The sequence below is a fragment of the Micrasema longulum genome, unplaced genomic scaffold (genome assembly GCF_059751315.1).
Source record: "Micrasema longulum isolate JH-2025_06_02 unplaced genomic scaffold, ASM5975131v1 h1tg000539l, whole genome shotgun sequence".
Lineage (NCBI taxonomy): Eukaryota > Metazoa > Arthropoda > Insecta > Trichoptera > Brachycentridae > Micrasema > Micrasema longulum.
In genome coordinates this window covers 75,881-91,947 of record NW_028277735.1, presented here as the reverse complement: position 1 = coordinate 91,947, position 16,067 = coordinate 75,881, and the positions used below count along the sequence as shown (strand labels likewise).

Sequence of the window (16,067 nt, the reverse complement as noted above, 5' to 3'; positions counted from 1 at the left end):
CCTATTTGGCTTGATCCACTTATCGATCCGTGCGCAACCCACCTCCACTATCCATTTCTTAATTGCAATTTTATATTGGGAGAACTTACTAATTGTCCTTATGGCTAATGGAAGTAGATTGTACACTTTAACAGAGTAGTAGGCCAATCCTTTTTGACCGAAGGTTGTATTTATTTATTTATACATTGGCGGGCTTATTGCCAAATGGAAATTTCTTCCAAACAACCAATAAAATAAAAGTTTTATTTTTATATTTCAAGTTAAAACATATTCATTAGCAAAAAATATTTTTTTAAAAAAGCTAAAGATATTTAAAAATATAAATAAATCAATACCATCACTCAATGGGAAAAAGAAAAAAAGAGGAAAATTATTTTACCGTCTGTCAGATTGTTAAATAAAACAGGGCGGACGTTTTGTTGGTATTGCCAGGGTAGTCAATTTTTTTACCCAGTTTTCTATTAATAAGCCTTAGTATAATATTAAACGGTATTAATTGAACATAATTACGAAATGATTATTTAATGTTTTTTTCACGTTTGCTTTTAAAGTCAAGTCGGTAAAATATTTTTTGTGGTAAAACATAGCATAACAAATTATGATAATTGTTATGATAATGTATTGTTCACGGTTTGGCAACATTGCGCGGCCACTACACGCATGCGCGCATACGGGGTGTCGTGCAGGGGGGCGGGCGGGCGGGTGGCAGACTTTTGGACACAGTGCGATGCATGCTTACTCTATTCTACGCGCCTTCTGGTTTATTTTGATTCTATGAATATTGATATTAATTTATTTTTACAGCATCTAACAATATCTGTCGATGCCGGAACTGGGTTTATAAGTCAACTATTCGTCGCTAGATACAATTTGACCATACCTTTAAAGCAAGACTTACAATATTACGAGGGTGAAATCGGAAATAATGAAATTCCACGTAACAGGTATATTTTTTTCATTTTTTTATTTTATTTCACAGAGGCTCCTTAAGATTGACTAAGAGAGATTGACTTAAGTTGTCTGTTTTTTTAAAATTTAAATACGAACACCAAAAGTTAAACAAAACAAAAATACGTCATTCGAAACAAAATTGTCTACTCTACAAGATAGTGTATTTGTTTTTAGAAAAATATATTATTATATTTAATAATGCCTTCGAAATGGAAAGTCAAGTAGACAAGTTTTCGACATTTCTTTCTGTTCGCGTTTTATCGAGGAAATAAAGCTGCTCGCGATATTTGCATTTGGTGAAGATGCTATTAATTATTGACTAATTTGTAGTAAAACAATGAAGGAGAATGCGTTATTGGTTAGTTTGTTGTAAAATAATGAAGGAGAATAGATTATTGACTAATTTGTTAAAAAGTAATGATGGAGAATGCTTTATTGATTAATTTGTTGTTAAATAATGAAAAAGAATATAAATATTATGGACCAGTTTTTTGTAAAATAATGAAGGGGAATACATTATTGACTAATTTGTTATTAAATAATGAAGGAGAATACATGATTGACTAAGTTGTAGTAAAATAATGAAAGAGAATACATTATTGACTAATTTGTTGTTCAATAATTAAGGAGAATAGATTATTGACCAGTATGTTGTAAAATAATGAAGAAGAATACATTATTGACTAGTTTGTTGTTCAATAATGAAGATTAGATTATTGACTAATTTGTTGTAAAATAATGATGGAAAATACATGATTGACTAATTCATTATAAAATAATGAAAGAGAATAAAATATTGACTAATTTTTTATAAAATAATAAAGGAAAATGCGTTTTTGAGTAGTATGTTGTAAAATAATGAAGGAGAATAAATTTTTGACTAATTTGTTGTAAAATAATGAAGGACAATACGTTATTGACCGTGACGCCGTGTTGCGCCTCTGTGTTGGCAGGCCTGGCACCTGGAGCCTGATGTCTCCAGTGTTACAAGTGCCCATAAATATATATACAAAATATTATACGGAATACGGAAGAGCAAACAAAACATCTTGTAGAGCAGAAAGTTTTATTTTGAATGACGTATAAACTTAACCTTTTTGTTGTACAAAAAAATAACCGGCACAACTTATACTGAATTTATTTTTTCGCAATACATTTATCGGTTTGTTGATTCCTTCATCTCTGTTAAAATACCGGTCCTATATTTTATTTTTTGCTTTCAGATCTTCGGGTGCATACATCTTCAGACCGAAGTCTTCTGATGCCAAACCGATTTCAAGTAAACCTGTAAATAAGGTTTATAAGGTAAATGAAATATCATATTTAATCCATTTTGTTCAATGGAGCAATAAACGGTTTTGTCGCTCTTGGGACACCGTCAAACACTAGTTTCAAACACCATACTAATGGATTTAAGAAATTTAAACAATAATGGATGGTGTTATGTACAAATGCGTAAAGCCATAATATTGAAAAATTGTTATTGTCAGAATCATGATCCGAAAGTTATATTCTTTTAATAAAATATGGTGGAAAAACGAATTCCCACGCGAATGCAGGGCGAGAAATAGGGTGAAGCCCTAGCGCTTCTACGATATTATTTAGCGGAGTGGACTGTATTTAATTTTAATGAAATTTGTGAGTATCCTCGATGCACGGTATGCAGTGTCAATTGGTCACAACCCCAACATATGAGATGGATTATGAAGGGATACCACTAACCTTATCTTCGTTCTTGATGGAATTGCTGTGGTCCAACTGGTCACTTGCGAGCGGCACCAACACTAGGATAGGCCCCGTGGTGTAGCTCAACACTGGTGGTTAGTGGAAACAAAGTCTATGATGCGGCACACGTTCAACAAAATAAACGCGCGATGTACGACACGAGGTCCTAATGTGGCGGATGATCAAAGGATACTAAGGTGGGAAGTGAACAGTGGTTGTGAGCACAAAGGATGTAGAAGTGACAATACTTGAACAATGCAAACCAACATAATTTGCAACCAAAATAAATATAAAATATTCACATATTGAGTCAAGTGTTTCTGTTATGTTGTTCTTTAAATAATGGGAAGTGTAAAGTGAGATGGTTACGATCTTTAAAGTAAGACAGGAGTGGACTAAAGAAAATATTGTTTTTTTTTTCATTTTTTTATTTATTTGAAAATTTATGTATTATCCCTTACGGATTATGATAATTAATTCCTTTTTCCAGCACAATTTATTTACGACTTTCAGGAAATGCTCTGAAAATTTAAATATTTGGGTAAATAAAAAGAGCTCAAGTATTTCTAGAATTTTTACACAATTTTACTTTTTATATTTTGCATGAAAATATCTCTCCACAATATCCATGTTGATTTCAAAAACACAACTATTTTTTTGAAAATCCATTTCACATCGGCACTCGTAGTATGTGATATTTCCCTATTTCAAAAATATAAATATGGAAGATCTTAGAACCTGAGATACAGCCATAAGATGCACCCGAGTACAGCCAAATGTAATCCGACACATTCAGGCCGCAGGTTTTGGCTAACCTGAAATTTCAGTCAATTTTAAATTAAAACGGGCCGACACCGAAACTTCAAAAATGATATTTATTTTTAGGGTCATCTCGTAGAAGAACTGCACCAAACCTTTTCCAACTGGGCCACTCAAGTGGTGAGAATATACAAAAATGTTGAACACGTCGAATTCGAGTGGATTGTCGGCCCAATACCAGTAGAGTAAGTAATTTGTTTGTCACTATTTTTTTTCTTTGAGAAATATATTAAAATGAGGTGAGTGTCGGAAACAGAAGCATGTTTGTCGCAAAAGGCGAAATGAGCAATTTAAAATGGAGTCCTGAGCCTTGATTATGACGTCATACCTTCACCTTGACGGTATAGTAAAAGATAAATTCTCTCTAGCGATTACGGAGATACACTATCGACCCGCCACCTTGACGTTCGGGTATGTACATCGATATGTAACAAGGGGACACAACCGTCAGTTTGGAAAACGAACGCCTAGATGCATACAACAATTTGGCTAGATTTTGCCCTATTAACATATAAGAGTGTTTAGGCGTAAAAAATGTTGCCACTTTAAAAAAAGAATGAATTATTATATTTTTTCCATCTGTTTTACTAGCCTTTCAAACATATGAGAGAGAAACAAGTTCACTGTTGTCTTAATAATTTAACACCGTTAATCCGAAGAGATGGTAATGCAACAAAACAAGTCGAAAAAATTGAAAGTCGTTAAAATTTTCTTGCGATAAATTCAATGCCTAGAGTATATACGCACACAGGAAACATTAAAAAATCAACAAATAGTTATATGTGTGTGTGCGTGTGTTTGATATGAGTAAATTTATAAAAAAAAATATAGTAAGTAAAACAATATTCACTCCGTCAAAACGAAATGTCGCCTATATAACGCCTATATAACGCCTGTATAACGCCTATTCTCCTCTACGGATGCGAGTCGTGGAACCTTACTAGGGCCCAAAACAGCAAAATACTGAGTTTTTAAAATAGGTGTTTAAAAAGAATCTCGGGTGTGTGGTGGACACACACTTTGTGAGGAATTAAGTAATACGAGAACGGACGTAGCAAACTCCGGTGACGACTGTCATCAAGCGGAGCCGAGCTGATTATAATATGTTTGTATAACATAAGAAAATAAAATATTATGTAAAAGATTATATGGTATTTTTTTTATAGTAAATAAAGGAAATGAAAAATATAAAAAAACATAAAAATATTCATTATTATTAAAGCGCAACAAAATGTATCATAGAAAAAAAGAGTTTGTATCTTCAGTTTGAATCCAGGATTTTTTTAAAAGAAGGAAATTGTTGAAAGTTTGGGATCAATGAAATATTATCAGTAAAAAAATATTAAAAATTTTTGGACCTATAAAATATGCATGTCTCTGTGCGAGCCTCGTTTTGCAATGTGGTATTTCTAACACACGATCCCCTCTTTGACTTGATCTATTTGAATTACTTGTGAATAAATTCTGGTTCTAAAATATATATTTTAAACATTGAAAACAATATGTTTGTCTTATGCCTAAAAGCTTAGGCATTTTCTTTGCTTGTTTTGTGTTCGAATCTTATTGTTGTTTTTTCAGCGACAAGATTGGTAAAGAGGTGATTTCAAGATTCAGCACAAACTTGAACACCAATGGTGTTTTCTTTACGGACTCCAATGGTCGCCAGTTATTGAAGAGAGTTCGCAACCAAAGGCCGACGTGGAATTTAACTTTAGAGGAACCAGTAGCAGGTGAGAGAAAATAATTCTTCTTTATGTGTCATGTCAGGTCCTCCGAGTTTGAGGTGTGTTCAATTTTGCGGGTTTTGAGAGTCCGACGGTCAATTAAATGAATCTATACATGCCACACATTGTATTCTCGTTCGCAAAAAAATATCGAATAGAACGGTGATTGACATATTACAACAGAGATGAAGAACATTTAAGAGAAGGTAATAATATAAGTCTAGGCATCTACAGGGCTTATGACCTGTCAATGGCTGGTTTAAGTGGCCACTTTACACACTGTGTAACATTCACCATTCTGCCGATATTTGAACATCTATATTCCTTCAATTCTTTCATCTGTTGATGTTTGTGAAGTTAAAGAACTGAAACCTTTATTTATGCGGGTGAGATTCATCTAATTGAATTATTTCACCTACATACTAGACTAGGCAACGCCTGAAAATGTTATTTTTTCAATTTCTATACTTCTTCATGGACCAGGTAATTTATCAACAATATTTTGATTTTGTCCAAATTTTTATTCTATATTACCTTTTCTTAAATGTTCTTCATATCTGTTGTAATATGTTAATATAATTGATAAGATTAAGAAAGGGTCTCTGAGATGGTTCGGTCACGTAGAACGAATGGACGACGAAAGAATGGTAAAACAAGTGTATATGGCGAAAATGAACGGCAACGTTAGACGAAGACGACCGAGGAAGACGTGGCATGATCGGATAAACCAAAATCTTAAGTCCGGTCATGTGAAAAGCAGATAGAACTGAAGGGCATGTATGACAGGATGTATGAATGTGGAAGAGGCTAGGATTGTATGCCAGGATAGACGTGTGTGGCGGTCCATTCTCTCTGCTTACCCCTACGGAGAAATGGCGTGATGGTAGTAGTAGTTAATTACTAAATATTTTCAGTTCAAAATTTAAATTATTAATAAATATAGTGTGTTTTCAATCAGTGCTACACAAGAAATAAGGATGAATATATATTTTTTAAACTTTTGCATATACGTACTGTATTAAAATAATGGAATATACTTTTTTCGCATGAGTGTATTAATGGTAATAATTATTTTCGCATGAGTGGATTATTGGTAATAATTATTTTCGCATGAGTGGATTATTGGTAATAATTATTTTCGCATGAGTGGATTATTGGTAATAATTATTTTCGCATGAGTGGATTATTGGTAATAATTATTTTTGCATGAGTGGATTATTGGTAATAATTATTTTCACATGAGTAGATTATTGGTAATAATTATTTTCGCATGAGTGGATTTATTGGTAACAATTATTTTCGCATGAGTGGATTATTGGTAATAATTATTTTATTTTTAAAAAGTAGGTATTTCGTCTTCTTCTTGTTGTCAGCAGGCAAAGCGGAGAGATGAAGTTGTTTCTACGATGAAGCCATGTCTATATTTCAATACTTATACGTATGTATGTACATGCAGGTACAAATTATGAAAAAAAATGTAGCTTACCTATAAAAAAAGTCACCGTTCGCCACCGTTACCCATGCCTGTGTTCCCAGTGATCAAATAGAAAAAGAGTCACCTGTTTATCAAACCTCTATCCTGATATGCATAAGGCACAAAGATTTAATCAAAATATTGATTTTTTTTAGGTAATTACTATCCCGTGACGTCAGCCATTGCAATCCACGATGCAGCCACTCAACTTGACATTTCGGTTCTGACAGATAGAGCACAGGGAGGAGCATCTCTTCGGGACGGAGAAATTGAACTTATGGTAAAATACTAGATTACTATAGTTACTAGATATCAGTGGCGAATGGTGATTTTATTTACAGGTAAGCTATAAAAAAATATCATATATCTTCTCTTAAAGTACACCGCCAACACATGTTTCAATAATTTGTCTCACTCTGTTCCATTGAAATATTGCGCATTGTATTTTTTTCAACTTATTTTTAAATGTACCTACACTTGAGATAATATTTAGTTTTATATCAATTATCCTTACACTGTATAATATTCACCGGTCTGAAGATGCCCATTAGAGGGTGAAAGCGCTAATTGGTCAAATAAATAATTGGAAGTGTACCAAAAATTCTTAAATTAATAACTTATATGTAAATATTCACAAGAACTGACGCATTAAGAAAACTTTTTTTTTCATATGTACGTAGTGTCCTCGAGTTTGGTTCACCGATTTGGAATCCCCAATATAATACGTACAAAAATCGTATTGAACATATTCAAAATTTTTTTCTTAGACAATTAGATTTCAGAAATAATGTTTCATTCTCAAGTAGGACTGAGTCAGCTAATTTTCGCAAGGTTCAAAATCTCGCAACTCGGCGTACCATGTTGGATATGAGCTTTCTATACAAAATTGTTAATAACGTAATTGATCGCCCAGAAACTGTTAGAGGCATTTCATATCGAGTCCCTGTCCGTAGAACTCGTCAATCTGTACTCTTCGACATTCCTAACTCAATGACTAATTATTTAAAAAATAGCACTCTACGAAGAATACAGATTACCTATAATGACAGTTTAAGTGACATCGACGAACTACATTGTAAATACCATATTTTTATCAGATCAGTTAAAGACATTTTAAATTTATCTCCCGCTTGACTTTTAACTTTTAATTTGATTTTTAATTTTGTCTTTCAATTTTAACTTTTCAATTTTAATTCTTAATTTTATCTTTTAATTTAAACTTTTAACTTAATTTTAATTTAAACTTTTCATTTTAATTTTAACTTTTACTTTTAATTTTAAACATTTGATTTCAACTCTTAATTTATATTTACCTACAAATTTATTGTTGGTTGTGATTTTTTACAATTAAATTGAAATGTTCATGGAAGCAGAGAGAGAGGGAGGAAAGTAGAGTAGCTTTACAATGTCGTTTCCTTTTTATGAACTTTTTATGTAATATTTATATTTTTACTTTTTTAGAATTAAATTATTTTTCCCCTCTCCTCCTCCATTCATTAGTGTGAAATCTGTTATTGGTCTTACTTTTTTTAATTGTTCTTTTGTACCTTGTTTTATATAAATACTGTATGATTTAATTAATGATTAAATATAAGTTATTACATCATTCGAACTTCAAAGAGATTTTGCTGAGAAAGTATTCATACAAATATACCCATGATGCCTTAATGAAACTAATGTGACAGTATCAAATTTTGCTTGCCAGGTTCATCGGAGATTACTGCATGACGATGCTTTCGGAGTAGGCGAAGCTTTGGATGAGAAAGACGGAGGAAGAGGCTTGGTGGCGAAGGGAACTCACTATCTCTACGTTGGCAAACAGCAGGACAAAGGTATAGCCAAAGAATTACGTACAAAACGTGACCATTTTATTATTTTAGCCAGAATAAACCTTTTGAAACTTGTATAAGTAGATTCTGCAGTGCATATGATGAAAGTCCCATACAGATTTACATACAGACAAAAACTTATTCTGAACTCTTTCTATGGTAATTTGGTGAGAGGCATAATAAGGGCTCCATATTGTAGAATTATACTCCAAGATGCTTCTCATCAAGGAGGTGTATACCATTTTTAAAGTGTTTATATTTTTAAAGTCTTTAGTGATGCGCAAAATAAACCCAAGCGTCCTTAAAGATCTACTACTAATATCATTAATGTGACTGATAAAAGACAATTTCTAATCAAAAATCACACCCTAATCCCGCATCTCAGTAACCGAATCCAATGCAGTGTTACCAATTGAGTAGTCAAATAAAATAGGATTTTTTATCCTGAAAAATCTCATAATATGGCATTTTTTTATATGCAATTGAAGGTTGTTAATAGAACACCATACAGATAACTTATCTAAATTATTTTGCAATGTAGCACAATCATCAACATTTTTAATAGTCCTAAAAATCTTCATGTCATCTGCAAACAATAATACTTGGACTCCTTCAAATATGTCAACTATATCATTTATAAATATTAAAAACAATAATGGGCCCAGGTGCGGTCCCTGTGGAACCCCGCTAGTAACCCTGCTTATGTGAATATCTTTATATATATAATTCCTCTGCACGCGTGATGTCACTGAACTGCTCCTAAACGGCTTAACCGATTTACGTGCGGTTTTCAGAGAAATATAGATCTTTGCGCCGTGCGTGTTTGTAGATATTAAAATCTTCAATCTAATATGTGAAAAACAAGTAAGGAGCATGAATGTTTTATTCATCGATCTACTAAGGTTGCATTCGAGGAGAATGAATTTCCAAAAAAATGAAAAGCTGTTGTTATTTGTTTTTAAAAAGTTTAGTTTTGAATGTTTACAAACAGCATTTGTTTTTTGTCGATCTCAATCACACTCTTTCTTTAAATTCCTTATAATGTCTACCCATTTATTTATTTTTACTGGATTTTTGGTAAAACTAAAATAATATATATATTTTTTTTTATAGAGTCTTTATTCAATAAAATATACATATTATTACAATATTAATACATTATGAAGAAAACAAAGTCTTAAGATCTATTTTGTCCCGATAAACTATTCAATAATAGTTTTCGTTTTAATTAATAATCAAATAAGAAGAGTACAGACATAATACTGTATACGTATGAAATAATAAACATAAAAATAGTTTAAATATATATTTTTTTTAAGTAAGAAAATAGAGTAAAATAATACAATTAAAATTAAAGAATAGTAATTTACTTAAATATATTTTAAATATAAGAAAAAAAAAATAATATACACATATATAAATAGTGTGTGCTCATAAATGTTATCAAAACAAGATAAAAAAATAAATTAAACAAAGTAAAGTAAATCGAGAATTTCAATTCATATCTACAGAAAAAAAAAATAGTAAGAAAATTAAAAGTACATATTAAAATTAAGATCTAAAAAATGTAAATGAAATATGAAAGTTAGAAAGTAATAAAAGAAAAGAAAAGGTTAACCCAAGAAAATAACAAAAATGTATTCAATGAGGGATAAAAAAAAAAAAAAAATAATATTCAATTATATTCAATACATTTTTAAAAATCGTATTCCTACATAAGTACACCCCTCTGTTAGTGAGAAGACCGGAGTCTGACGTTTGCAAAAAAATGCCATGTTAAAAAAAAAATATTTTATGTTTTGGAATTCAACCATAAACAAGTACCTAGGTACCTATTTAAATTCAATTTTTAAATATTATCCGTTTTTAATTTTGGAATTTAATCACAAACAAGTACCTAGGTACCTACTTATCGATAAAAAGTATATTTCCAAGCTAATAGCAGGCAAGCCAATGTTCGGGCAGGACAACGTCTGCCGGGTCCGTTAGTACTGTAATAAATAATTACGTAACGTACTTAAAATCTGCTGAAAATAGCTGGGAGTGCGTCAACAGGTAGATATTTAGGGACACAAATCATTATTTCGATTGATATTTATGATTTTGATGATCTTTTCAGGATCCGTTGTAAGAAGACAATTGATGCTTAAGAAACAGTTGGAGCCATCCGTCTTCCTCACTTCTGCCGACAACATAACCTTCTCGCAATGGCAGCTCATCAAAAACGAAGTAAGTAAAGAGGATCATATGTCTACAGAGATTAATCTTTTAACCAGTTTTTTTACTGCCCATTCTTTTGATAATCCTTGTTAAGACTAAGGCTTCGAACACTAATTGGTACAACAATGTTTGATTATGTCAAAATGCTTGCAGACTTGCTGGATTTCCTCCCTAGGGAGTTGTTCATATTTAAATTTATTTCAAAAGAAAGGGAAAACATTTTTGCGAAGTGAATATGGAAGTCTAGGCATTTACAGGGCTTATGACCTGTCATTAGCTGGTTTAAGTGGCCACTATACTCCCTAGGGAGGAAATCCAGCAAGTCTGCAAGCATTTGGACATAATCAAACATTGTTGAATTAACTACCTGGTAAAAGAAGAAGTATAAAAATTGGAAAATTGTTTTCAGGCGTTGCCTAGTAGGTGATTTGGTTCAGCCGGATGAATCTCACCCACGTGATAAAGGTTTCAGCTCTTTTACTTCACAAAAGTCAACAGATGGAAGAGTTGAGGAAATGTGGATGTTCAAATATGGGCAGAATGGTGAATGTTATGCAGTGTGTAAAGTGGCCAATTAAAACAGCCAATGACAGGTCATAAGTCCTGTAAATGCCTAGACTTCCATATTCACTTCTCAAAAATGTTTTCCCTCTCTGTTGAAATAAATTTAACTAATTGGTACAGTTGGATTGTTTAAATTTTTAAAGACTATCGATGTAAATCTATTGTTTGGTCAGTTCAATCTCTTTTAGACAATCAGCACTGATAACAGAGAGAATTATAGTTTAGTGGACTGTATGGAAATTGTTACTCACCTTCAAAGTTTTTCCGATTGTTTCTTATTTTAAGCACTTCACTATTGCTGTAGCTAGGCTACCGGTATCGTGTAGATGATGATTAACTGTACAATTTAGCCAGTTTATACAATAATAATTTAACTTTGTACAAAATATTCTGACTCAGTATATGATACAGATTTATCAGAGAAACAACTTTTTAAATGTGACTTCCTCACAGGATGGTAGAAGCACATGTAATAGGAAGTATTTGGGTAGGAACTGGATATTTACAGTCTTATATGAGTTCCCAGTTTATAATATAAATTCAGTACGTAACATCTATTATTTTTTGTTGATTTACAGTTCAGCGGATTATCTCAAGAGCTTCCTGCAAACGTCCATCTTCTAACCGTTGAACCTTGGAAAGACAACACAGTTCTTGTGCGCCTTGAACACTTCTTGCAGAAGACAGATGACCCAGCGGACCTTTCGCTACCGGCCGTGGTAAACCTTAAACGGGTATTCTCAGGAATACAAATAATTTCCGTCAGAGAAACAACTCTCGGGGCCAACCAGTACATCGAGGATTCAAACCGCTTCCAATGGGAATCGGAAGAGTTCAAAGACGAACCAGAAGTCACTGATAATTCTGTTTATAGAAATGCCGAGCGAAATATTCAAAGCAGGGAAGAAAACGAGGTAAAAGAAGACGTTTTGTCAAAAATAGACGAAATTCACGATCTTGTTGAAAGAAATCGCAGATTGATCTCACAGATGCAAAAGAAAATGAAACACTTAACTCACAACCAAACCCACTCTCCGAAACCTGTCAAGGACCGCTCGTATTATGATTACTACCCAACAGCTGAATCGAACTACATGAAGGATAAAAAGTCTGCAAAGAAAGTTGACCCAGAAGATGGATACTTGGAGATCACTCTCAATCCAATGCAGATCAGAACCTTTATCATAACAGCTAAATTTTTAGATTAATCTTGATAAAACCATTACCAGTCATAATAATAATGTAATGTGTTGTTATTTTAATATAAATGTAATTATTATTCTATTTAATGCAGATCCCGTAGCTGTCCACAATGGAGATACGTATTCAAAAGGTCAATTTTTGCATGGTTTTTCCAATTATTAGCTTTCATCTGCTGACGCCGTACTCTTAAGTCTAAATTTTTTATGCAATCATGGTAATATTATTTTTAGATCGCACACTAACCTAAGTTTTTGTCTTTATGGGTATTTGACATATCTGAATATTTTATTTGGCTTTGCCAACATTATTTTGAGCGACAAATTATTCTGTATTACCGAATTTTCGATCGCTCGGAGCAAAAATATACAACGAGGCCCAAAGGGTTGAAATTTTTGAGTGTCTGAGATCTCGATCCTTAACCAAGACCAGAGGGCCGATTAAGTGAGGCCTAGATAGTCGATTTAATTAGGCCCAAAGGGACTAATGTAATCTTCGACTATCGCCGTCTGTTGCTAGCTAAAAGACATTTGAAGCTTTAACTGTGTGGTCAAACGTGTCAATAAATGGTTTTCTGCTTTAGTTTCAATCCTGAAAATTGGTTAGTAGCAACGTCCTATCTCTTGAGTCTAAAAGAGTTTTTATTCTTAAAAATGTTCAAACGAAAAATTTATTATTAACGGCGTTCCATAAAAAGTGGTAAAACGACTAAAATTTTGAATTTCCATTTTTTTTCCTCATCTTTTCCCTCACAACTGAGGATGGGGCTGTACTCGATCATTCTTTTTGTGGTTTGGCTCAGGATATTCATGTTTTGGGCAGAGCAAAGCGCATCAGTCACTGAAGACCACAGCGTAGATTTAACTAAGCCGCTCCATCGATCCAAGATCCAGTTGCCATAGTTCCTCTCTCTCTCCAATGGCGCTACAGCCCATATCGAGCTTTGGCCTCCTGCAACTTTCGCCTCCTGCAACTTTCGCCTTCAACTCTGTCGGTCCTCAGCCGCCGTCTTCCAATTTACCACCTGGAGAAACTGCGCTGCATTCTTTCTCACTTCATCCTCCCATCTCAGCCTAGGTCTTCCCACTAATCTCTTTCCTCCCGGGTGTCCGTTCACTATTCTTTTAGGGACACTGACTCATCAGGCGTTCTAAGCAACTTCATATGTGCCGAGACGCTCGGGGCCTGGTATATATTGTACAGTTCTTTGTTATACCGAATGCGCCACTGATTATTCTCTCTCACTGGTCCGCAGATTCTTCTGAGTACTTTTCGTTCAAAAGTTTCCAGCATTTCAGCCATCTTTGCTGTCAGTGTTAGCGCCTCACACCCATATGTCAATACAGTCGAATAATTGTTAAGTTTATGGTAATTTTGGTTTTCCTGTGGACGTTACTTGATTTAAACACTGGCAGCAAAGAAAAGTATGTTTTGTTGGCTGCAGTAACTCTTTTTCTGATTTCTGCTGGATCCTCATCATTCTCAGTTATACTGGAGCCCAGGTATGTGAATTACTCGACCACTTCGTAGAAATAGTTATCTTTTTTGTATTGGACACAGCCTCTTGTTTAACACAGTTCCTCTATCACGAATCAATAGGGGCGGTGGCTTTGATAAAACTGTTTCTAGATATCAGACGCGGGGCCGTCGGTTGGGGGTGGTGTAGGGGAGGTCTAGAAACGTAGGTTTGTTTATACCTCTCTGCTTCTGCAGCTGTCCTTCGAATGCAGTGTATGTTTAGAAATGATTGTCTTTTTAAAAACACAATACCAAAGGTTAACAATACTATTAAAAATAATGTAATTTAATTTTATTATAAATTCTTAATAAATTTATTCAATATAAAAATAGTTTTATTACAACCTTGAACATGTTGAATGTGTGGAAATTAGGCGCGAAGCGATCGCTCTGTTGGCGTGTATTTAGTACGTAATAATAATAATGTTTGGATAATTTATACAGCGCCATATTTGTGAAAATCACCTTAAGGGCGCTCTACAATAAATAAATATCCCAGCACGTCTTGCAGCTACAGAGCGCATGGACGGTTGGGATTCTAGTTCTTCGCCTTTAATTATGATATATAGGAGATAGATAATAGCACGTCTTGCAGCTACCGAGCGCATGGACAATTAGAAATCTAGCCCCTATTTACATTTTTATATAAAAAAAAAATATTTGACAATGAAGTTTAGAGTTTAAGTGATATTTAAAAAAATAAAATAAAAAGCAAATTTATAAAAATAGAAGTTCGATAACAACAAGTCTCGCAGCTACTGAGCGCATGGACGGTTGAAATTCTAGACCCCATTCACTAAATTTAGATATTTGATAGTTGATAACATTTACAAAATATAATAAAAAAATATGATGGCTAACATCACAAAAAGTCTTGCAGCTACAAAACGCATCGACAAATGGAATTTCTACAACATAAGATTATAAAAAGTTAACAATAAAAAATAATAAAAAACACAAAAATAATACATTGAGCAAAGAACTAGTAAGTATGGCAATGAAGTGAACATGTAACAGCACAAAAAGTAAAATATAAAAAAACTAAACAAAGATAGCATTCCTTAACTTATTACTAATATTTGATGATGCACACATCTGAACACTTACTCCCACACTAATACACATAAACACACATCTACACTTACTCTCATACAAATGCACATACACACATCCTTTTGTTGTAACACACTTTAATAATATGTACGATTTTTATTTAGAAACTTTGCTGGTCTGTCTTTAAACTGTATTTTTTTAAATGTTATTATATCATTGGTACTAAATGCACCCTGGTACAAGCATTACTACTACCCATTCCAGATTACGCTGATGTTTCCATGACTGATTTAAGCTGTGAGCAACTCGATAAACTTGAACGACTTCAGAATACATGCATAAGGTACATTTTTGGTCTTGGGAAATATGACCACATTTCTGATTATCGTAGGCAACTGAAATGGCTCAAAATTAGACAGCGGAGAGACTATCACTCCCTCTCACTTCTGTTCAATGTACTTCATAGTCCTAACGCTCCTATATACCTGCGTGAAAAATTTCAACGATTATCAGTTCATGGTTTACCTCTTCGTTCTCATTCTCAAGGCACTCTCTTAATACCCATACACAATTCCTCTTTCTTCTCTAACTCATATAGTGTCCATGCGGCTCCACTGTGGAATCATCTCCCATCCACCATCAAATATGTTACTACATTATCTCTGTTTAAATCACGTCTGAAGAAACATCTCCTTTCTCTTCCTTAATCTCTCCTCCTTTCCTTTTTCCTTTTTCCTCTTTTTCCTTTTTCCCATTGAGTAATAGTTTTGATTTAAGGTTATTTATAAACAAATACGTTTATTTCTATTTTTATATACTTTTAGCTTTTTAATTTTTTTTTCTATTGAATATGTTCTGTAACTTGAATTATAAAAATAAAACTTTTATTTTATTGGTTAGTTGGAAGAAATTGCCATTTGGCAATAAGCCCGCCAATGTACAAATAACATTATGTACAAAAAGTTAAATAAATAAATAAATCATTGCCGA

The 16,067-nt window shown here is 33.2% G+C and overlaps 1 protein-coding gene across 3 annotated transcripts in view; it reads left to right on the top strand.

The window, feature by feature from the left end:
• The window catches only part of LManII (Lysosomal alpha-mannosidase II), a 62,288-nt gene extending 47,934 nt beyond the window's left edge, over positions 1–14,354 (top strand). For all 3 annotated transcript variants that reach the window (XM_088227780.1, XM_088227781.1, XM_088227779.1), the window contains exons 14-21: positions 805–944; positions 2,175–2,256; positions 3,562–3,680; positions 5,074–5,225; positions 6,849–6,973; positions 8,399–8,525; positions 10,642–10,751; positions 11,885–14,354. In XM_088227780.1, the coding sequence (XP_088083906.1) occupies positions 805–944; positions 2,175–2,256; positions 3,562–3,680; positions 5,074–5,225; positions 6,849–6,973; positions 8,399–8,525; positions 10,642–10,751; positions 11,885–12,514 (1,485 nt within the window). In that variant the 3' untranslated portion in view covers positions 12,515–14,354. The remainder of the gene's footprint in view (positions 1–804; positions 945–2,174; positions 2,257–3,561; positions 3,681–5,073; positions 5,226–6,848; positions 6,974–8,398; positions 8,526–10,641; positions 10,752–11,884) is intronic.
• The last annotated feature ends 1,713 nt before the right edge of the window (positions 14,355–16,067 follow it).